Below are 24,017 nucleotides of genomic sequence, written 5' to 3'. Positions count from 1 at the left end.
TCCTGACCAGATGCCTGAACCACCTCATCTGGCTCCTCTCGATGTGCAGGAGCAGCGGCTTTACTTTGAGCTCCTCCCGGATGGCAGAGCTTCTCACCCTATCTCTAAGGGAGAGCCCCGCCACACATCCTTTCGATCATGACCCAAAGCTCATGACCATAGGTGAGGATGGGAACGTAGATCGACCGGTAAATTGAGAGCTTTGCCTTCTGGCTCAGCTCTTCTGCACCACAACGGATCGGTACAACGTCCGCATTACTGAAGACGCCGCACCGATTCGCCTGTCGATCTCACGATCCACTCTTCCCCCACTCGTGAACAAGACTCCTAGGTACTTGAACTCCTCCACTTGGGGCAGGGTCTCCTCCCAAACCCGGAAATGGCATTCCACCCTTTTCCGGGCGAGAACCATGGACTCGGACTTGGAGGTGTCGATTCTCATTCCGGTCGCTTCACGCTGCGAACCGTAACAGTAAAATAAATATGACCTAATATCTGTTTATTTACGTGGTACCAGTGTAGAAATGTACTGTTCCAGTCATCCATACATCATCAACCAAAGCAAATCATTTGCAGGGATTTAATAAATTTGGGACGTTGTAAAACCGTGCAGGGACCAATATATTTTTTCCGATTTTATCTCAGATTATTTTGCGTGTTTGTTTATGTTGAAAATTCCTAGTTTGTGAAGCCCTACTTTGACAATACAAATAAAACGATACATTCTGAATTTCATTGTGCTTTCCAGCCGCATATATCCTCATTAGGTGTGGATGTATATGTATAGTAAGGTACACACAGTCGTTACAGAGAGGGTATTTCTTGCCACCAAACATCTGTTGCCAGGCAACAGCAGGGTTATTTAGGTAATGCTTTACTTATTGTTCTGATATGTCAAGGTTGAACTTGTAATGGAGGAAACATAATGGATTACAAGATACTCTAAGTCAGGGGTCACCAACGCGGTGCCCGCGGGCACCAGGTAGCCCATAAGGACCAGATGAGTCGCCCCCTGGCCTGTTCTAAAAATAGCTCAAATAGCAGCACTTACCAGTGAGCTGCCTCTATTTTTAAAATTGTATTTATTTACTAGCAAACTGGTCTAGCTTTGCTCGACATTTTTAATTCTAAGAGAGACAAAACTCAAATAGAATTTGAAAATCCAAGAAAATATTTTAAAGACTTGGTCTTCACTTCATTTATTTTTTTACTTTGCTTCTTATAACTTCCAAAAAGACACTTTTAGAGAAAAATACAACCTTAAAAATGATTTTAGGATTTTTAAACACATATACCTTTTTTCCGTTTAAATTCCTCCCTCTTCTTTCCTGACATTTTAAATCAATGTTCAAGTATTTTTTTTATTGTAAAGAATGATAAATACATTTTGATTTAATTTAATTTCAGCTTATGTTTTTTCGACAAAGAATATTTGTAAAATATTGCTTCAAAACTTATTGTGATTAAAATTCAAAAACATTATTCTGGCAAATCTAGAAAATCTGTAGAATCAAATTTAAATCTTATTTCAAAGTCTTTTGAATTTCTTTTGAAATTTTTGTTCTGGAAAATCTAAAAGAAATAATGATTTGTCTTTGTTAGAAATATAGCTTGGTCCAATTTGTTATATATTATAACAAAGTGCAGATTGGATTTTAACCTATTTAAAACATTTCATCAAAATTCTAAAATTAATCTTAATCAGGAAAAATTACTAATGATGTTCCATAAATTATTTTTTTAATTTTTTCAAAAAGATTCAAATTAGCTAGGTTTTCTCTTCATTTTATTCGGTTGAATTTTGATTTTTAAAGAGTCGAAATTGAAGATAAACTATGTTTTAAAATTTAATTTTTAATTTTTTTTCGTGTTTTTCCCTCTTTTAAACCGTTTAATTAAGTGTTTTTTTCATCATTTATTCTCTACAAAAAACTGTCCGTAAAAGGAAAAAAAAAGTACAACAAAATGACGGACAGAAAGACCCATTTTTTTATATATATATAGATTTATTTATTAAAGGTAAATTGAGCAAATTGGCTATTTCTGGCAATTGATTTAAGTGTGTATCAAACTGGTAGCCCTTCGCATTAATCAGTACCCAAGAAGTAGCTCTTGGTTTCAAAAAGGTTGGTGACCCATTATATGAACATTCATTGGTGATTACTTTTTGTATCATATCAAAGATGATTGGAATGTGGTGATGGGTCGTTTGCTAACAATATTGATCTTACAGCTTAGAAAAAGTGCAGGGCTCCAATTTAACCACAGCAACTGCGGGAAAAGCCACGACCGCCCTTCTCATGTGCCGTAAACCCTAAAAAATTGACCAACATCTGCGGCAACAACATGCCATGACCGCCCTTGACTTTTTATTTGTTACTGGACAAGGGATGTAACAGTAAACGCTATAATGATAATTTGCGATAAAATTCCAGTGGGTTAGTAATACCGCCTAATGGTTTAATTAGTGAAAAAAAACGTCATTTATTAATACATTTTAATCAAAACGAAGTCGGGCGCATGCGCACTGGCCTCGTTTGACTTGATAATCATGGCAAACTAGCTACACAGACTTTGCTCGGAAGATTTCCCCTCGGCATAAAGGGAGCCAAGCAATTGGTTTACGGCTTCCCGGTATGCGTTTAAAAGCGCACTGCTGTGTTTAGATGGAGACAGGTGTGGACAATAGGTTGATTGGCAACAATAAATTGGCCCTAGTGTTTGAATGTGAGTGTGAATGTTGTCTGTCTATCTGTGTTGGCCCTGCGATGAAGTGGCGACTTGTCCAGGGTGTACGCCGCCTTCCGCCCCATTGTAGTTGAGATAGGCGCCAGCGCCCCCCGCAACGCCAAAAGGGAATAAGCGGTAGAAATGGATGGATGGGATAGAGGTGTGGACAATATTGGAGACACTTCTCCCCATACTAAAAGTATACAGCAAAGGAGAAAACTATTTGATGTTTTGCGGCAGGCGACGTGTCGTGAACGTTGTCACAACTTGTTTATAAAGTCTTTACTTTGTTGACTGGGATGTTCACTCGCCAATTATTTAACTGCAAACTGTATCAGTGTTCAAATAACATCAATACTAGCTCAAATGTTTTGTCATCTCATCAAACTGAACAACGGCTCTGACGATTGTGTATTTGATGTGAGAGGTGTCACTCCTGTGTACTATTGTTGCCCAAACTGTTGTACTGTACCAAAAGAACTAAGCTTGTTTATTAGACTTCATCTTCATTAGCAAAACTTCTTTGTGTTTTATTTTAATATCAAAAAGTAAACACAAGTTTTTTTTTTAACATCACTAGTGTTTTTTTTTGACACAAAGGCACTACTTCAAAAACCATTCCTTTTGTTAATGTTTTATTGTGTATAGTTAATTCCTATGGTTTCTGCTCAAACTTAATGGATCCGTCTCTATACATCATTTATATGCACATATACATGTACATAAATTGAAAAAAATATTTATTAATAACAACAAAAAATACCTCCCTCTATCAAAATGTACAAATAGAGATAAAGGCATAAGTAAATGGCAACAAGCTGACAAGTTTGCATTAATAATATACATATATATATATATATATATATATATATATATATATATATATATATATATATATATATATATATATGCATGCATGCTTTGGAGCCCCTGCCTGGAAAGAAAATAATGGTTGCCTTGGTGCCCTTATAACTTGATTTGGTGCCCTAAAATATGAGCCCTCCTTTAAGGCAACACTTGCCGGGACCTTAAAAAGTTAAAATTCGAGGCCTGCAAGTGCATTACAAATTTTCGGACAGTTGCAGTATGATGATTGACGTGCTGCATGTGACTGGGAACCCAATGTTATATGGATATACGAATTAAACATACTTGACATACAGACATTGTTCCTTTTAAATGGTAAATGGGTTATACCTGTATTGCGCTATTCTATCTTGAAGGTACTTAAAGGGGAACATTATCACCAGACCTATGTAAGCGCCAATATATACCTTGATGTTGCAGAAAAAAGACCATATGTTTTTTTGACCGATTTCCAAACTCTAAAAGGGTGAATTTGGCGATTTGAACGCCTTTCAATTGTTCGCCTGTCGGAGCGATGACCTTTCACCCGTGACATCACATCGTGAAGCGACCCGCCATTTTCCCAAACACATTACATGCACCAAGTCAAATCAGCTCTGTTATTTTCCGTTTTTTCGACTGTTTTCCCGTACCTTGGAGACATTATGCCTCGTCGGTGTGTTGTCGGAGGGTGTAACAACACGAACAAAGACGGTTTCAAGTTGCAACAGTGGTAAAAAGATGCAAAAGTCCTTCGTTTGTTCTGCACACTGTACCGACGACAGCTATGCTACGACAGAAGAATGTGTGGATATCCTGTGACACTCAAAGCAGATGCATTTCCAACGATAAAGTCAACGAAATCACAAAGGTGAGTTTTGTTGATGTTATTGACTTATGTGGAGTGTGCTAATCAGACATATTTGGTCACAGCATGACTGCAAGCTAATCCATGCTAACATGCTATTTAGGCTAGCTGTATGTACATATTGCATCATTATGCCTCATTTGTAGCTATATTTGCATCCAGCCTTTCCCTCCACCCATATTTAATGCCAAACAAACACATACCAATCGTTGGTTAGAAGGCGATCGCCAAATTCGTCCGCGCTTCCTCCCGAGCCGCTGTCTGTCGTGATATGGCGCAAAAGCTTCTGTTTCTTCTTTAATTTCATTTTCGGTACCTGCCTCCACACTCCAACAATCCGTTTCATTACATGCGTAATCTGTTGAATCGCTTACGGCGCTGAAATCAGAGTCTAAATCCGAGCTACTATGCTATAGCTTTCTGCGCTATCCGCCATGTTTGTTTCTGGTGGCTTCATGCAGTGACGTCACAGGACAATAGACGGGTGGATATAGCGATGGTGTAAAACAGGCACTTTGAAGCCATTTTTTGGTATATTGCGTGATGGGTAAAATTGTAAGAAAAACTTCAAAAAATAAAATAAGCAACTGGTAACTGATTTTTACTGGTCTTAACCATTCAGAAATTGTGACAATGTTCCCCTTTAAAGCGCTTTGTCACTATTTCCACATTCACCCATTCTCACGCACATTCACAAACTGATAGGGGAGCTGCCATGCGAGGCCCTAACCACCACCCATCAGGAGTAAGAGTGAAGCGTCTTACGCAAGGATGGCAGAAGATGGGGATCGAACCAGGAACCCTCAGGTTGCTGGCACGGCAGGGTACCAACCAAGCCATGCTTGGTAAATAATGTGATATGTGAGGTGTTACAACATTTAAATTACTTCTTGTTTTTTTTTTGAGTCGCCAGTGTCCTACCTCTTGTTAAAACCCACAACAAGGATACGTCCAGGCACCACAGGCTTCCTGTTGACAAGAGCAAAGGACAGTTCTGTCTGCAGGAACACGGCAGAGACCTTGATGAGGTGCTGTCCAAAGCGCAAGGTCGTCATGTTACTCACTGGATAGTCTGAATAGAAGCACAAATCGCAGACATTCAGTCATGTCAGAATAGAACATAGTGTTGTGCACCACATCACACATGTATGCACTGCACACTATGTACAACTCTGTATAAAGGGTTGTGCAATACCGACAAAATGCAATATAAATGATATAGATTTTGCTGATAGGACTTTTAATACTACACACCATAGGACATATCTGGGCAAATTAAGGTCGGGGGGCCACATGTTAAGCTTTTCAATCTGGCCCACCGGACATTCCCAAATAACGTTTTTTATATCTTTAAGATGGAAAGTGTAGCTACCATTAGAATGTGCAGTGATTTATTTTAATGACCGTATGTGTTGAACTATAAAAAGTATTTCATTGGTTGGAATCTGCGCTTTTGCATGATATACTACGGTAATCAAATTAGTTACTATGGTCATTTAATTAGTTACTATGGTAAATTAATTAGTTACTATAAGCCCTGTGGGTGGGGGAGCGTTTCCACAAAGTGTTTCCAGAGCTGTCAGGGACAGATGCGGAAGGAGATTTTTACAACAAAATTCTAAAACTTAGTGATATATCACATATATCAGATTGGTTTGTATCAGGAGGTTTGACGTTCATATGTTGTCAATATTCAGTGTTTTATTGTTCATAGTTAATATTGTAAATCTAACATTCTTGACTTTCCTGTACATTCTGGGTGTCTCATTCAGTAAAAAAATGTAAAATTCCATTCCGTTTTTAAGGCGGTCAGTCATAAAGGTTTTAGCTTTTAATCAGACATTACTGTGAGGTTTTGTATCAGTGTTTCTAAAAATATTTTTAAAAAAATCCTCTAAATTTGGCCCCGAGTCAAAATAATTGCCCAGGTCTGCCATATGAGGATCAAATAAGCCATACAAACTACTAAGATAAAGCTCTTGAACAAGGGTTGCAACTCCTGGCAACCTCCAAACCCAGACCAGTCCATCAGATTGCCAAATGGAAAAGCGATTCATCACTCAAGAGAACACGTCCCCATTGCTCTAGAGTCCAGGGGCGACGTGCTTTACACCGCTACATCCAATGCTGTGCATTGGACTTAGTGATGTATGGCTTAGATGTAGCTGCTAAGCCATGGAAACCCATTCCTTGAAGCTCTCTACATGCTGTATGTGGGCTAATTGGAAGGTCATATAAAGTTTTGAGCTCTGTAACAACAGGCTGTGCAGAAAGTCTTTGTACTATGTGCTTCAGCATCCGCTGACCCCTCTCTGTCAGTTTATGTGGCCTACCACTTTGTGGCTGACTTGCTGTTGTTCCCAAACTCTTCACTGTTTTAATAATAAAGTTGACCTTGGAATATTTAGGAGCAAGGACATTTCACGACTGGATTTGTTGCTGAGGTGGCATCTTATGACAGTTCCACGCTGGAAATCACTGAGAGCAGCCCATTCTTTCAGAAATATTTGTAGAAACAGTCTCCATGCCTAAGTACTTTATTTCATACACCTGGCCAAATGATTATGAAACCTGATTTGTGTTAATATGGTGTATAGATGGCCCCAAAGGATGAACTGCTTAGTGAATGCGTCAGGCAGCAGAACCCTGATGAGAGTGCAGAGGAGAAGGAGCAGACAACCTGGACGGACAATCCCCGACATGGCATATACCACCTTCAGATAGAGGAAATGGCTGATATCAAGAAATCCTACCAGTGGCTGGAAAAAGCAGGACTGGTAGACCACACAGAGGCACTAATCATTGCAGCACAAGAACAGGCCATAAGCACAAGAGCCATAGAGGCCACGATCTACCAGAGTAGATCAGACGCAAGATGCAGACCGTGCAAAGAAGCCTCTGAGACAGCCCAGCACATAGTAGCAGACTGGAAGATGCTAGCAGGAACAGGAACATCTGCAACCAGTATGAAATTGAAAAACCCAAATCCCAATGGGCCATACCACAGATGGTAGCTGAAAAAAACAGGTCCATGGTTCTGGTTGACTTCAGCTTCCAGACTGACAAACAGCTTCTGGCTAACCAACCAGACATAGTGGTGGTGGACAAAGAGCAGAAATAGGTGGTGGTGATAAATGTGGCAATCCAATCTGATGCCATCATCAGGAAGAAGGAACACGAGAAATTTGAGAAGTACCAAAGGTTGAATGAGCAGCTGAAATGGATGTGGAAGGTCAAGGCTACCGTGGTCCCTGTGGTAGTGGGGGCACTCGGAACAGTAAACCCCAAACTGGGAGAGTGGCTCTAACAGATCCGAGGCACAACATCTGAAGCCTCAGTCCAGAAGAGCGCATTCCTAGAAACAGCCAAGATACTGTGCAGGACCCACAAACTCTCAGGCTTCTGGTGGAGGACCCGAGCTTGAGGATGACACAGATACTACCCCATATATATATATATATATATATATATATATATATATATATATATATATATATATATATATATATATATATATATATATATATATATATATATATATATATATATATATATATATATATATATATATATACATATATATATATATATATATATATATAAAGGTTCAGAGAATCTGGAGAAATCACTGCACGTAAGCGATGATATTACGGAACATTTGATCCCTCAGGCGATACTGCATCAAAAACCGACATCAGAGTGCAAAGGATATCACCACTAAGGCTCAGGAACACTTCATAAAACCACTGTCAGCAACTACAGTTGATTGCTACATCTGTAAGTGCAAGTTAAAACTGCTATGCAAAGCAAAACCCATTTATTAACAACACCAAGGAACGCCGCTGGCTTCGCTGAACCCGCGCTCATCTAAGATGGACTGATAAAAAGTTTAAAAGTGTTCTGTGGTCTGACTAGTCCACATTTCAAATTATATTTGGAAACTGTGGACGTGGTGTCGTCCGGAACAAAGAGAAAAATAACCATCCAGATTGCTATAGGCGCAAAGTTTAAAAGCCAGCATCTGTGAGGTTATGGGGGAGTATTAGTGCCCAAGGCATGGCTAAATTACACATCTGTGAAGGCCCCATTAATGCTGAATGGTCCATACAGATTCTGAAGCAACATATGTTGTCATCCAAACAACGTTATCATGGACGCCCCTGCTTATTTCAGCAAGACAATGCCAGGCCACGTGAAACAACAGCGTGGTTTTGTAGTAAAATAATGCAGGTACTTTCCTGGCCCCCATGCAGTCCACACCTGTCTCCAATCAAAAATGTGTGGCGCATTGTGAAGCGTAAAATACGACAGCGGAGACCCCGGACTGTTGAACGACTGAAGTTCTACATAAAACAAGAATGGGAGAGAATTCCACTTTCAAAGCTTCAACAATTAGTTTCCTCAGTTCCCAAACGTTTATTGAGGGTTGTTAAAAGGTGATGTAACACAGTGGTGAACATGCCCTTTCCCAACTACTTTGGCACGTGTTGCAGCCATGAAATTCTAAGTTAATTATTATTTGCAAAAAAAAAATACAATTTATGAGTTTGAACATCAAATATCTTGTCTTTGTAGTGCATTCAACTGAATATGGGTTGAAAAGAATTTGCAAATCATTGAATCCAGTTTATATTTACATCCAACACAATTTCCCAATTCATGTGGAAACGGGGTAAATGTACATATATATACATCCATCCATCCATTTTCTACCGCCTACTCCCTTTTGGGGTCGCGGGGGGGCATATATATATATATATATATGTATATATATATGTATGGAGAAAAAATAGATTTGAATATGATTCGAATCCGTTGTGCAATTCAGAATCGATTCCCTTTTTTTTTTTAAATCTTTTTTTTTAATTTCTTTTATTTATTTATTTATTTTTTTCAATCCAACAAACCACTACACAGCAATTCCATAACAATGCAATCCAATTCCAAAACCAAACCTGACCCAGCAACACTCAGAACAGAAAATAAACAGAGCAAATGAGAAGACACAAACACGACACAGAACAAACCAAAAGTAGTGAAACAAAAATGAATATTATCAACAACAGTATCAATATTAGTTATAATTTCAGCATAGCAGTGATTAAAAATCCCTCATTGACATTATCATTAAACATTTATAAAAAAAAAAAAAAAAGAACAATAGTGTCACAGTGGCTTACACTTGCATCGCATCTCATAAGCTTGACAACACACTGTGTCCAATATTTTCACAAAGATAAAATAAGTCATATTTTTGGTTCGTTTAATAGTTAAAACAAATGTACATTATTGCAATCAGTTGATAAAACATTGTCCTTTACAATTATAAAAGCTTTTTTTTTTTTAAATCTACAACTCTGCTAGCATGTCAGCAGACTGGGGTAGATCCTGCTGAAATCCTATGTATTGAATGAATACAGAATCCTTTTAAATCGGGAATAAATCGTTTTTGAATCGAGAATCGCATTGAATCGGAAAAAATCGATATATTATCGAATCGCGACCCCAAGAATCAATATTGAATCGAATCGTGGGACACCCAAAGATTTGCAGCCCTAGTACATATTATATACCGTGGGGCAAAAAAGTATTTAGTCAGCCACCGATTGTGCAAGTTCTCCCACTTAAAATGATGACAGAGGTCTGTAATTTTCATCATAGGTACACTTCAACTGTGAGAGACAGACTGTGAAAAATAAAATCCAGGAATTCACATTGTAGGAATTTTAAAGCATTCCATAAACAGTAGTTCATCCTCCGTATATTTAGCTTCAAAACCATATGGTTGTGAATCCTCATTTGTCCAAAAATAGTCGACTTTCTTGTCTGTTACCACGTCTGTCATAACTAGAACACACTCGCGTTTGTTTCCGGAAGTATGAACACACATTTGCTGCCAGAGATCTGGAAATGCGCTGCTATAGAAACTGAAATAAAGGCGCTGAGGAAATGGCTAACATGACCAAAATACGTTAAGTATTGTACATATAACTGTACATTTCGGACTGTAAGCTACTACTTTTTTCCTACACTTTGAACCCTGTGGCTTATAAGACGGGGCGACTAATTTATGATTTGTCTCCGATAAGAAGTTAAAGTTAAATGAATCCATGTGTGACGAAATTATTCTCTGCATTTGATCCATCACCCTTGATCACCACCTGGGAGGTGAAGGGTGCATTGAGCAGCAGCTGTGGCCGCGCCCGGAAATCATTTTTGGTGATTTAACCCCCCAATTCCAACCCTTGATGCTGAGTTCCAAGCAGGGAGGTAATGGGTCCCATTTTTATAGTCTTTGGTACGACTCGGCCAGGATTTGAACTCACAACCTACCAATCTCAGGGCGGACACTCTAACCACAAGGCCACCGAGTAGGTAACAGCTATAATAGAAAATTGTTTCAAAAAAGAAAAGCAAAGCAAGCACATACACTTTGAACGTGTTTTACTGTTTGTGTCATAGTGCCATCTTAAGGACTAGTTTTACGAGTATAGTGTTTGTTTGTTTTTCCAACCGGAGCAACATTTGTAAGATTTACAGTTAAACAAACTTTTTACTTTCTAAACAATTTCATTTGTGATGTCTGTAGGATTGTACGTGTTATCGTAATGTAATGACGCTAGCGTCGTTAACAAGAGCAAATATGCTAACACGTTTATTAGTGTCTGTGCTAGTATTATTAACTTACAATGGCAATATTTTCGTATTCTTTCAGTTCTACAAATTCCTCAATAAATTCACCGAAGCGTCAACGTGGAGTCATTGAGTCTGCTGATTGGAGAGCGAGCTTTCGCAGCTAATGGGTCCCTGACGATGACTTCTGTTTTGTTTGATCAGCCGTTTTACTGCTGTGTTACAGACACTGTTTGGAAACAATTAAGGTATGTAAATAAACAATTATTAGTCGAGATGTCCAATTATATCGGACTGACAATATTATCTGCTGATAAATGCTTTAAAATGTAATTTCAGATTGGTTTCAAAATTATTGGTTTCAAAAAGTACAATATATGACTTTTTAAAACGCCGCTGTGTACATGGACGTAGGGAGAAGTACAGAGCGCCAATAAACCTTAAAGGCACTTCCTCTGCGTGCCGGCCCAGTCACATAATATCTACGGCTTTTCACACACACAAGTGAATGAATGTAAGGCATACTTGGTCAAAAGCCATACAGGTCACACTGAGGGTGACCGTATAAACAACTTTAACACTGTTACAAATATGCGCCACACTGTGAACCCACACCAAACAAGAATGACAAACACATTTTGGGAGAACATCCGCACCGTAACACAACATAAACACAACAGCACAAATTCCCTTTCACCCTTGCACCACTAACTCTTCTGGGACGCTACAATATACACCGCCCGCTACCCCCTACCAACACCCCGACCCCCTCAACCTCCACATGCTCTCTCAGGGAGAGCATGTCCTTAATTCCAAGCTGCTGTTTTGAGGTATGTTAAAAAAAATAATGCACTTTGTGACTTCAATAATTAATATGGCAGTGCCAAGTTGGCATTTTTTTCCATAAATTGAGTTGATTTATTTTGGAAAACCTTGCTACATTGTTTAATGCATCCAGCCAGGCATCACGACAACATTAGGCATAATAATGTGTTAATTCCGCGACTGTATAGATCGGTTGATATCGGAATCTGTAATTAAGAGTTGGACAATATCGGAATATCGGAAAAAAAACATTATCTGACATCTCTATTTATTAGATATTTCTGTGTCAATAAATAATTTTACATCGTATAAATCTGCGGCTTATAGTCCGGTATTGTTATTACATGGACAAATATTGTTTTATTCTAAAACGTAGTGGGTGTGTCTTATATCCCAGCGCGCTTAATAGTCCATAAAATAGAGTACATATTGTACGAATGTATCTTGTTACTACATTACAGATTTACTTGCAAAGTGTACTGTATATAAAATGTTGAAGGAGGGTTTTGAAGTTGTTTTAGATCCCTTTGAAGGCTACAATGGTGACTCCCATTAGCTGCATTTTGCAGGCCTTTTTTTTTTAATCATCCTTAGAATCTTAAAAGACGAAGGCATGTGTAGTTTTCTTTCATGGGGATTGTGAACATTTCAACCCCAAAAAAACAGTTCCCCTTTAAAGGTTTACAGCCTACTGAAATGATCAAACCAGAAAAAATTAAATTGAGTTGTGATTGTGTCCTTTAGATCAGTGGTCCACAACCACAGGGCCGCACAAGAAATAAAAAGAAATAACAATAAAAAAACATTATTATTATTTTTTTTAATTATCAAATCAACATAAAAAACACAAAATACACATTATATATCCATATAGATCAATACAGTCTGCAGGGATACAGTCCGTAAGCACACATGAGTGTATTTCTTTATGAAAAAATACAATCATGGTCCATGGGAAAAATTTTCAAGCTTTGACCGGTCCGCAGCTCCAAAAAGGTTGGGGACCACTGCTTTAGATGAAGAAAAAGGGTGGACTTTACAATCTATGAGGATATTTACAGCCACAGTATTGTTTGTTTTGATATACTGAGAGGTTATAGAGTTAGTTACCTCTGGACAGCTAATAATACAATTCAGATTCTGTGCATAAATATTTTAAAGCAGTAGTGTTTAATGATTGACCATTTGAAATACTTTTCTATCAAGTTTCTATCAACTTAACACATGGGCTAATTTTATTTTATTTTATCGCTGTTTCAAAAAAGTATTGACAATTGAGGAAATTCATAGATATTGGTATCGGTTGTGCGATGAGAGGGCGACTTGTCCAGGGTGTACCCCGCCTTCCGTCCGATTGTAGCTGAGATAGGCACCAGCGCCCACCGCGACCCCAAAAAGGGAATAAGCGGTAGACAATGGATGGATGGATGGATGGATGGTATCGGTTGTGTAAATTGTAAATAAAAACAGAATACAAAAATTTGCAAAACATTTTCAACTTATATTAAACTGAATAGACTGCAAAGACAAGATACTTAATGTTCTTTTTTTTGGCAAATAATCATTAAGTTTGAATTTAAAGGCCTACTGAAATGAGATTTTCTTATTCAAACGGGGATAGCAGGTCCATTCTATGTGTCATACTTGATCATGTTGCGATATTGCCATATTTTTGCTGAAAGGATTTAGTAGAGAACATCGACGATAAAGTTCGCAATTTTTGGTCGCTAATAAAAAAAGGTCTGCCTGTACCGGAAATAGCAGACGATGTGTGCGTGACGTCACAGGTTGTGGAGCTCCTCACATCCTCACATTGTTTATAATCATAGCCACCAGCAGCACGAGCAATTCGGACTGAGAAAGCGACAATTTCCCCATTAATTTGAGCGAGGATGAGAGATTTGTGGATGAGGATAGTGAGACTGAGGGACTAGAAGAAAAAAATAAATAAAAAAAATAAATAAATAAAAGGCGAGGGCAGTGAGAGCGATTCAGATGTTATTAGACACATTTACTAGGATAATTCTGGAAAATCCCCTATCTGCTCATTGTGTTACTAGTGTTTTAGTGAGATTATAAAGTCATACCTGAAAGTCGGAGGGGTATGGTGACCGCCAGTGTCTCTGATGGAAGCCATGAAGGAGCCAAAAAGTCGCAGCTGCCTCTTTGACAGCTGCAGGAGGACGCAAGCTCCGTTATGTCTCCGGTAAGAGCCAATTTATAACCACAATTTTCTCACCGAAACCTGCCGGTTGACATGTGGTAGAGAAACATGTTCGCTTGACCGCTCAGTTCCATATAAAAGCTTCACAACAAACAAAGAACCACCGTGTTTGTGTTGCTAAAGGCAGCTGCAATCCACCGCTTTCCACCAACAGCATTCTTCTTTATAGTCTCCATTAGTAATTGAACAAATTGCAAAAGATTCAGCAACACAGATCTCCAGAATACTGTGTAATTATGCGATTAAATCAAACAACTTTTAGCCGTGAATGGTGCTGGGATAAAATGTCCGCTCCAACCAATAACATCACAAGCACGCGTCAACATAAGCGTCATCATTCCGCGACGTTTTCAATAGGACACTTTGCGGGAAATTTAAAATTGCAATTTAGTAAACTAAACCGGCCGTATTGGCATGTGTTGCAATGTTAATATTTCATCATTGATATATAAACTATCAGACTGCGTGGTCGGTAGAAGTGGGTTTCAGTAGGCCTTTAATGGCAGCAACACATTGCAAAAAAGTTGTCACAGGGGCATTTTTACCACTGTGTTGCATGGCCTTTCCTTTAAACAACACTCATTAAACGTTTGGAAACTGAAGAGACCAATTTTTTAAGCTTTGCAGGTAGAATTCTTTCCCATTCTTGCTTGATGTACAGCTTAAGTTGTTCACCAGTCCGGGGTCTCCGTTGTGGTATTTGACGCTTCACAATGCGCTACACATTTTCAGTGGGAGACAGGTCTGGATTACAGGAAAGCCTGTTTAGTACAAAGCCATGCTGTTGCAACACATTCAGAATGTGGCTTGGCATTGTCTTGTTGAAATAAACAGGGGTGTCCATGACAAAAAGGTTGCTTGGATGGCAACATATGTTGCTCCAAAACCTCTATGTACTTTTCAGCATTAATGGTGCCTCCACAGATGTGTAAGTTACTCATGCGTTGGGCACCAATACACCCCCATACCATCACAGATGCTGGATTTTCAACTTTGCGCCTATAACAGTCCAGATGGTTATTTTCCTCTTTGGTCCAGAGGACACAACATCCACAGTTTCCAAAAAACAAATTAAAATGTGAACTCGTCAGACCACAGAACACTTTTACACTTTGCATCACTCCATCTTTGATGAGCTCATGCCCAGCAAAAGCAGCAGCATTTCCGGGTGTTGTTGATTAACTGCTCTGGCTTTGCATAGTAGAGTTTTATCTTCAGATGTAGCCACAAACTGTAGTTACTGACAGTAATTTTCTGAAGTGTTCCTGAGCCTATGTGGTGATATTCTTTACACACTGATGTCGCTTTTTGATGCAGTACCGCCTGAGGGATCGAAGGTCATGGGCATTCAATGTTGGTTTTCGGCTTTGCCGTGATTTCTCAACATTCTCTGAATCTTTTGGTGATATTACGGACCGTAGATGGCAAAACCCCCAAATGCCTTGCAATAGCTTGTTGAGAAATGTTGTTCTTAAACTGTCGGATAATTTGCTCACTCATTTTTTAACAAAGTGGTGACCCTCGCCCCATCATTGTTTGTGAACGACTGAGCTTTTCTTGGAAGCTGCTTTTATACCCAATCCTAGTATCCAGCTGTTCCCAATTAGCCTGTTCACCTGTGGGATGTTCCAAATAAGTGTTTGATAATAATTCCTCAACTTTCTCAGTCTTCTTTGCCACTTGTGCCAGCTTTTTTGAAACATGTTGTAGTCACCAAATTCCAAATGAGCTAATATTTGCAAAAAATAAAGTTTTCCAGTTTGAACATGAACTATCTTGTCTTTGCAGTCTATTCAATTGAATATAAGTTGTAAAATCTTTGCAAATCCTCTTATTCCGATTTTATTTACCATTTACACAACGTGCCAACTTCACTGGTTTTGGGTTTTGTATTAAAATTGTGGTATTGTGACAACACCTAAACACACCGTTATTGTTTTTGCTCCCACTTTTCATGAGCTTTTACTTAGCCTCTCCGAAGTTGTTTACAAATATGTCTTAATCATGTTAGTGAGCACTTATTTTTTTGTTGCTATAGTCTATTTACCTTAGAGCTGTGGCATATCAAGATGCTGATTATTCTACATGAAAGCCTCAGGGTGGCCAAAATAAAAGGTCACACCAAAATGAGCAGTTTTATCACTGATGCTGAAATGTTGCAGGAGCGTGCAACAGTCATAATAATAATAAACTAGGTAATTACCAAGTGATTGTGTACAAGCAACAAAAAAACCTGATAAATTAGTTTTTAATGTTTTTAAAATTATTCAGCAATATGCTGTTTAATTATATTGAGTTTCAACTCGAAGCTGCTTTGAGGCAACAATGCTGGAATACAAAGCGAGCAAAAAAAGCCCAGCTGACTGTTTCTAACCCTGATGGACTGCACATCAGTGTTCAGGAGGATGAGGGGGTTTATGATGGACACGTGGGAACCAGCTAACTGAGAGCTGGCTTCTCACTTCAAAGTGCATCAGTCCATCCAAGCCTTGTTGAAATGCACTGATCTTAGCACAAAAACCAAGGGAATCCATGACAGATCAATCTGGCTAAGCCTCACCAAGGATGAATACCGATTAAGACGAAATGTTCTCGAAGGTCATTTGAATTTCATCGAGGAAAGTGTGCCGCCAGCCTTCTGATGGTATCTGGGAGATGTGCAATATGGACAAAAAGCCTGGAAATGGGACTGCAATGAGAGGGTTCATGTTCAAACCTAGCACAATGACAAAGAGAGAAACCACAAAAAGATCTTCTTTTGTAAATGACAGTCTAGGCCTGAAGCTATCAATTACTTTAGTAATCGAGGAATTAATTGGCTTGTTCGATTGATCGACGAATCGGATGAAACCCACTTAAATAAGAAAAAATATATCTATTTAGTCAATTAACCGGATAAAACCCACTTTAACAAAGATAAGGAAAGTTCTGTGGTCAGATGAAAAGAAAAATTGAGCTGTTTGGCCACAATACCCAGCAATATGTTTGGAGGAGAAAAGGTGAGGCCTCTAATCCCAGGAACACCAGGCCTACCGTCAACCATGGTGGTGGTAGTATTATGCTATGGGCCTGTTTTGCTGAGAATGGAACTGGTGCTTTACAGAGAGTAAATGGGACAAAGAAAAAGGAGAATTACCTCCAAATTCTCCAGGAGAACCTAAAATTATCCGCCCAGAGGTTGAGTTTTAGGCGCAGTTGGGTTTTCCAACAGGACAATGACCCCAAACACACGTCAAAGTGGTAAAGTAATGGCTAAATCAGGCTAGATTTAAGGTTTTAGAATGAATGGCCTTCCCAAAAGAGGACAATGCTGAAGAAACAAGTCCATGTCAGAAAACCAACAAATTTAGCTGAACCTTTTGAGGTTTTTAAAATGAAAAGACAAACTGTAATAACTATGGACGGAACTCTCTCTATTGTGTTGGATCCACTTTGGACCGGACTCGCACGGTTGTGTTGGATCCACTATGGATTGAACTTTCACAGTATCATGTTAGACCCGCTCGACATCCATTGATTTTGGTTCCCCTAGATGTGGGGGTGGTCCTCTCCAAGGTTTCTCATGGTCATCATTGTCACCGACGTCCCACTGGGTGTGAGTTTTCCTTGCCCTTATGTGGGCTCTACTGAGGATGTCATTGTGGTTTGTGTTCTGGTTTGTGCAGTCCTTTGAGACACTAGTGATTTAGGGCTGTATAAATAATCATTGATTGATTGATAATTCACTTTCATAAAAACTGTATAATGATATTTTGATATGATACAGGTGACTAAAAAGTATTTGATAACACCTTTTCCGAATATGTTATGGCCACCTCTATGCTTTATGAAAATAAAACATTTGGAGTGTTTCTTACCGTTCTGTATTTGTATCTAAAGCAGTACTATTTATCATCCATGAAAATATACTATGTATGATATTGATTGATTGATTGAGACTTGTATTAGTAGATTGCACAGTACAGTACATATTCCGTACAATTGACCACTAAATGGTAACACCCGAATAAGTTTATAATTTATTATAAAACTTAAATTATATAAATTTAAGAATTTGATCTTAAATTTATATAACTTGATCTTAATTTGATCTTAAATTTATATAACCTCCAAATTTGCAGACACATTCATTCATCAGGCATGTGATTTGAACTTAATGAAAATGACTGCAAATAAGCCATGTGTCCGGGGTCTGCAGGACTCACACAACACAACAACAAAGCTCAGTCTCTCCAGGCCAGAATTAGTGGGGTTTTTTTTAGAAAGTAGCAATTTAGTGTTTTTTTTAGAAAGTAGCAATTAAAGTTGCCATATTTTGAAGCCTATTTTTTTTTTATAACATTGAATCCTACTTTAACGTGTTTATCAAAGATTTGATTAATTTACAAACCCCGTTTCCATATGAGTTGGGAAATTGTGTTAGATGTAAATATAAACGGAATACAATGATTTGCAAATCCTTTTCAACCCATATTCAATTGAATGCACTACAAAGACAAGATATTTGATGTTCAAACTCAAAAACTTTATTTTTTTTTGCAAATAATAATTAACTTAGAATTTCATGGTTGCAACACGTGCCAAAGTAGTTGGGAAAGGACATGTTCACCAATGTGTTACATCACCTTTTCTTTTAATAACACTTAATAAACGTTTGGGAACTGAGGAAACTAATTGTTGAAGCTTTGAAGGTGGAAGTCTTTCCCATTCTTGTTTTATGTAGAGCTTCAGTCGTTCAACAGTCCGGGGTCTCCGCTGTCGTATTTTACGCTTCATAATGTGCCACACATTTTCGATGGGAGACAGGTCTGGACTGCAGGCGGGCCAGGAAAGTACCCCCACTCTTTTACTACGAAGCCATGCTGTTGTAATACTTGTCTTGCTGAAATAAGCAGGGGCGTCCATGATAATGTTGCTTGGATGACAACATATGTTGCTCCAAACCTGTATGGACCTTTCAGCATTAATGGTGCCTTCACAGATGTGTAAGTTACCCATACCTTGGGCACTAATACACCCCCATACCATCACGGATGCTGGCTTTTGAACTTTGCGCCTATAACAATCCGAATGGTCATTTTCCTCTTTGTTCTGGAGGACACCACGTCCTCTGTTTCCAAATATAATTTGAAATGTGGACTCGTCAGACCACAGAACACCTTTCCACTTTGCATCAGTCCATCTTAGGTGAGCTCGGGTCCAGAGAAGCCAGCGCCGTTCCTTGGTGTTGTTGATATATGGGTTTTGCTTTGCATAGCAGAGTTTTAACTTGCACTTACAGATGTAGCAACCAACTGTAGTTACTGACAGTGGTTTTATGAAGTGTTCCTGAGCCCATGTGGTGATATCTTTTACACACTGATTTCGGTTTTTGATGCAGTACCGCCTGAGGGATCAAAAGTCTGTAATATCATCGCTTACGTGCAGTGATTTCTCCAGATTTCTCTGAACTGATTGATGATATTACGGACCTTAGATGGTAAAATCTCTAAATTCCTTGCAATAGCTCGTTGAGAAATGTTGTTCTTAAACCGTTTGACAATGTGCTTACAAAGTGGTGACCCTCACCCCATCCTTGTTTGTAAATTACTTAGCATTTCACACCTGTGGGATGTTCCATATAAGTGTTCTATGGGCATTTCTCAACTTTATCAGTATTTATTGCCACCTTTCCCAACTTTTCTGTCACGTGTTGCTGGCATCAAATTATAAAGTTAAGGATTATTTGCAAAAAAAAAATGTTTATCAGTTTGAACATTAAATATGTTGTCTTCGTAGCATATTCAACTGAATATGGGTTGAAAATTGTTTGCAAATCATTGTATTCCGTTTATACTTACATCTAACACAATTTCCCATTTCATATGGAAACGGGGTTTGTATGATGGCGCGGGTGTGATTCACTACAATAGGGCCCCACAGCACACTGGATTCCAGTTATTTGAAATACCACACCACTGGTTATTGTTCAGATAAGTTAAATTTAAGAACTTGACCACAAAGCAGGGCTTCACGGTGGCAGAGGGGTTAGTGCGTCTGCCTCACAATACGAAGGTCCTGCAGGCCTGGGATCAAATCCAGGCTCGGGATCTTTCTGTGTGGAGTTTGCATGTTCTCCCCGTGAATGCGTGGGTTCCTTCCGGGTACTCCGGCTTCCTCCCACTTCCAAAGACATGCACCTGGGGATAGGTTGATTGGCAACACTGAATTGGCCCTAGTGTGTGAATGTGAGTGTGAATGTTGTCTGTCTATCTGTGTTGGCCCTGCGATGAGGTGGCGACTTGTCCAGGGTGTACCCCGCCTTCCGCCCGATTGTAGCTGAGATAGGCGCCAGCGCCCCCCGCGAACCTGAAAGGGAATAAGCGGTAGAAAATGGATGGATGGATGGACCACAAAGCAACACTGGAGGTGACTAGGTGGACGGAGGGGGGCGGGGGTCTTAAACGGTGGCATTGTTGTGTGTGGACACGGATAAGGTTAGGTGGGATTTACCCTGGATTACTTTATCAGGCTTAGTGTAAACAGGGCCTTAATCAGGACAAAAAACTAAATTGTTTTTTGAAATGGAAAAATTCCCGGTTTTCCGAAATTCCAGGAATTCCCTAATACCAATTCTCAATTCAACATGTTACCGCTTCATGTGCCTCACAATACAAAGGTCCTGAGTAGTCCTGAGTTCAATCCCGGGCTCGGGATCTTTCTGTGTGGAGTTTGTATGTTCTCCCCGTGACTGCGTGGGTTCCCTCCGGGTACTCCGGCTTCCTCCCACTTCCAAAGACATGCACCTGAGGATAAGTTGATTGGCAACACTAAATAGTGTCTGAATGTGAGTGTGAATTTTGCCTGTCTGTGTTGGCCCTGTGATGAGGTGGCAACTTTTCCAGGGTGTACCCCGCCTTCCGCCCGAATGCAGCTGAGGTAGGCGCCAAAAGGGACAAGCGGTAGGAAATGGATGGATGGATGGAATCGATGTGAGATTTTTAAAATGTTATTGTCAAATCTAAGTATTCCTTGTAACCTTAGCCACAAAAAGCAGAGAATTTCAACAAAATTGAAAAACAATTACTGCATACTCAGATTTATTGTCAAATTACTGTATTATTCTAATTAATCATACAAGTAACAAGGCTTCCCAATGGTCCGCTGGCTACTGTTTCATCCACAAGTTGCAGACATTCTCTATGTATGTTTTACGCTTGAAAAGGGTTTGCCCATCTTAAACATTCCTTGATGTTCCAACACATATACCCCCACATAGTAAGAGCATTTCTTAAGTGTTGAGAACAATCTATATCGCTCAGTTTTCTTGGTAAATGAGATGAGAGATGAACAGCACACTTCAACATTTATAACATGTACTATATTTTTCGGACCATAGAGCGCACCAGGTTATAAGGCGCATTAAAGGAGTCATAGTATTATTCATTTCTAAATGTAAAATACTTCCTTGTGGTCTACATGACATGTAATGGTGGTTCTCTGGTCAAAATGTTGCATTGATGATGTTTTACACACCATCTTCAAGTCGCTTTCTGGAAGTCGCTTCAGGATGCCCCGTTTTGTGGGGAGTCTTATTTACGTGGCTCACCTTCCACTGCGCCTTCTACCCGTCATCTTTTTAATAGCGGTGTAGCGTGCAAGGACGGGAAGAGAAGTGTCGAAAGAAGGCGCTGACTGTTTTAATGACATTCAGACTTTACTTCAATAAATAACAGGGCAGCATCTCCTCATCCGTGGCCAGAAATGTGTCCCGTGAAAAAACGTCTGACCGGAACTCTCAAATACCTAAAGTTACCTGGGTAAATAGTGTGCACTCACTACACCGGTTTGTTTTACTGTTTTCATGGCAAGTGTGCAGACAAATATAAATAAGAACTTTACACTACTTTATAATACAAATGGCAAGAGTTGAGGATGAATGTTTCCTAACAAGAAGATAGAGAAAAAGAAGAAGCTTATTGACTTTGGTGTCAACACGGACTACAAAAGTGAATGCGCGCTATTTTTCAGTATTTATGCAGATCCCAAATACAGATCAGCAAGTACCAGAAGGGAAGAAAAGTTCCTTTTGCATAATATTGCGAAACAAAACGCCAGATAATATGTCTTACCTTATACACACACCATAATAATAATCCTTTGTTGAAGCACAGTACAATCCATCAAGCGGTGCAGCTTCATAGCTTACCAAAGTCATACTAAAATATTTTGATTGATTTTGGAGGGCCGTGTGCAATGCTCTATATTTTCAATGGAACATAAAAAATGCTGGTGTTGTTTAATTGAGTCATATTGCCATCATAGTGCAGCCTACATGTATCTCTTATGTCTGACTGCCATCTTCTAGTCACACTTTTAATCACACCATGTACCACATAAAAATGCTTTGAAGTCGGTAACTTAAACCAGAATCATTCCGTACATTAGATTATAATGCGCACTGTCGAGTTTTGAGATGAAAAAAAAAAAGGACTTTAAGTTTGCCTTATAGTCCGGAAAATATGGTATATTTATTTTTTATTTGTATGTATTTTACATTGTTTTCTGCATGTACATCTATCAAAACATTTTATTGGGTCCCTGCAAAGGATTCATTTGATTTGTATTTCTTATGGGAAAAAAAAGTGCTTCAGTTTTTGCACGATTCGGCTTTTGTCGGGCCTACTGGAACCAACGGAGTACAAAGTGATATGCAAAACTAAACAATTATTCATGTTACACAAACTTCTTCAGCCAATGAAATGTGTTACCTCCCACCCACTGAGTTTTGGCACATTTCCGACCGTTGGAGCCATCTCCTCCCGAGGCATTAACACACTGGGCATGGAAGCATCCCGCTGGATAACTGCCATGAATACGGAATGTCAGACAGAAATAATCTCCTCCCAGTGATAACCCAGCAATCTCACAGCCCGAGGCAGCTCGGCACAATTCGCAAATAAATGGAACAATAACATGGCTCGCAGGTAATGGTGCGATGACACGGCCACTGCGGGGTTACACAAATGCACATCATCACCATAAGTTGACTGAAGACAAATGGACATACCCCTAACACACATTTTACTTATATTCCCTTATGAACACAATGGCATACATTTGCTGTTTGACACATTTTTGTTTACCTTTTTAGAACTATTATAAAAAATATAATCTGTTTTAAGATTAAAAACCTCTGATTCAAACATGTAGTCGGAATATTCAAATGCTTTAAACATGTCCGTCTCATAGATTCTTCAGTTAAATTTTACCAGCGGCTATAACGGAGGCCCCCTGCGGGCAGACCTTGGTCCATATCTGGAAGAAACACCTTGTAGTGTCTGTTCAGGACACCTGGGGCCTCATGTACAGAGAGTTCAGGGTCTGATCGTGGCTAAATTGAAGCCACCAAAATTTAAAAATGAGGATTTTCTTTTTACGTGGAAACAAATTAAAAGTAATATATTGTATGAAAAGATATACAGTAGGGCAGTGGTTCTCAAATGCGGGTACGTGAGATTTAAAAAAAAATATTCTAAAAAAATAGCAACAATTCAAAAATCCTTTACAAATATATTTATTGAATAATACTTCAACAAAATTTGAATGTACATTCATAAACTGTGAAAAGAAATGCAACAATGCAATATTCAGTGTTGACAGCTAGATTTTTGTGGACATGTTCCATAAATATTGATGTTAAAGATTTCTTTTATTGTGAAGAAATGTTGGGAATTAAGGATCCAGATTAATCTCTATTACAATCCCCAAAGAAGGCACTTTAAATTGATGCTTACTTCTATGTGTAGAAATCTTTATTTATAATTGAATCACTTGTTTATTCTTCAACAAGTTTTTAGTTATTTGTATATCTTTTTTGCCCTGCAATGAGGTGGCGACTTGTCCAGGGTG

At 38.9% G+C, this 24,017-nt stretch overlaps 1 protein-coding gene across 1 annotated transcript in view; it reads right to left on the bottom strand.

The window, feature by feature from the left end:
• The window catches only part of fhit (fragile histidine triad diadenosine triphosphatase), a 307,588-nt gene that overhangs the window by 243,784 nt on the left and 39,787 nt on the right, over positions 1-24,017 (bottom strand). The window contains exon 3 of the mRNA XM_061887265.1: positions 5,394-5,516. Within this exon, the coding sequence (XP_061743249.1) occupies positions 5,394-5,499 (106 nt within the window). The 5' untranslated portion in view covers positions 5,500-5,516. The remainder of the gene's footprint in view (positions 1-5,393; positions 5,517-24,017) is intronic.

This window comes from Nerophis ophidion, linkage group LG02, assembly GCF_033978795.1.
Source record: "Nerophis ophidion isolate RoL-2023_Sa linkage group LG02, RoL_Noph_v1.0, whole genome shotgun sequence".
Taxonomy (NCBI): domain Eukaryota; kingdom Metazoa; phylum Chordata; class Actinopteri; order Syngnathiformes; family Syngnathidae; genus Nerophis; species Nerophis ophidion.
This window is presented reverse-complemented; position numbering and strand designations above follow the sequence as displayed.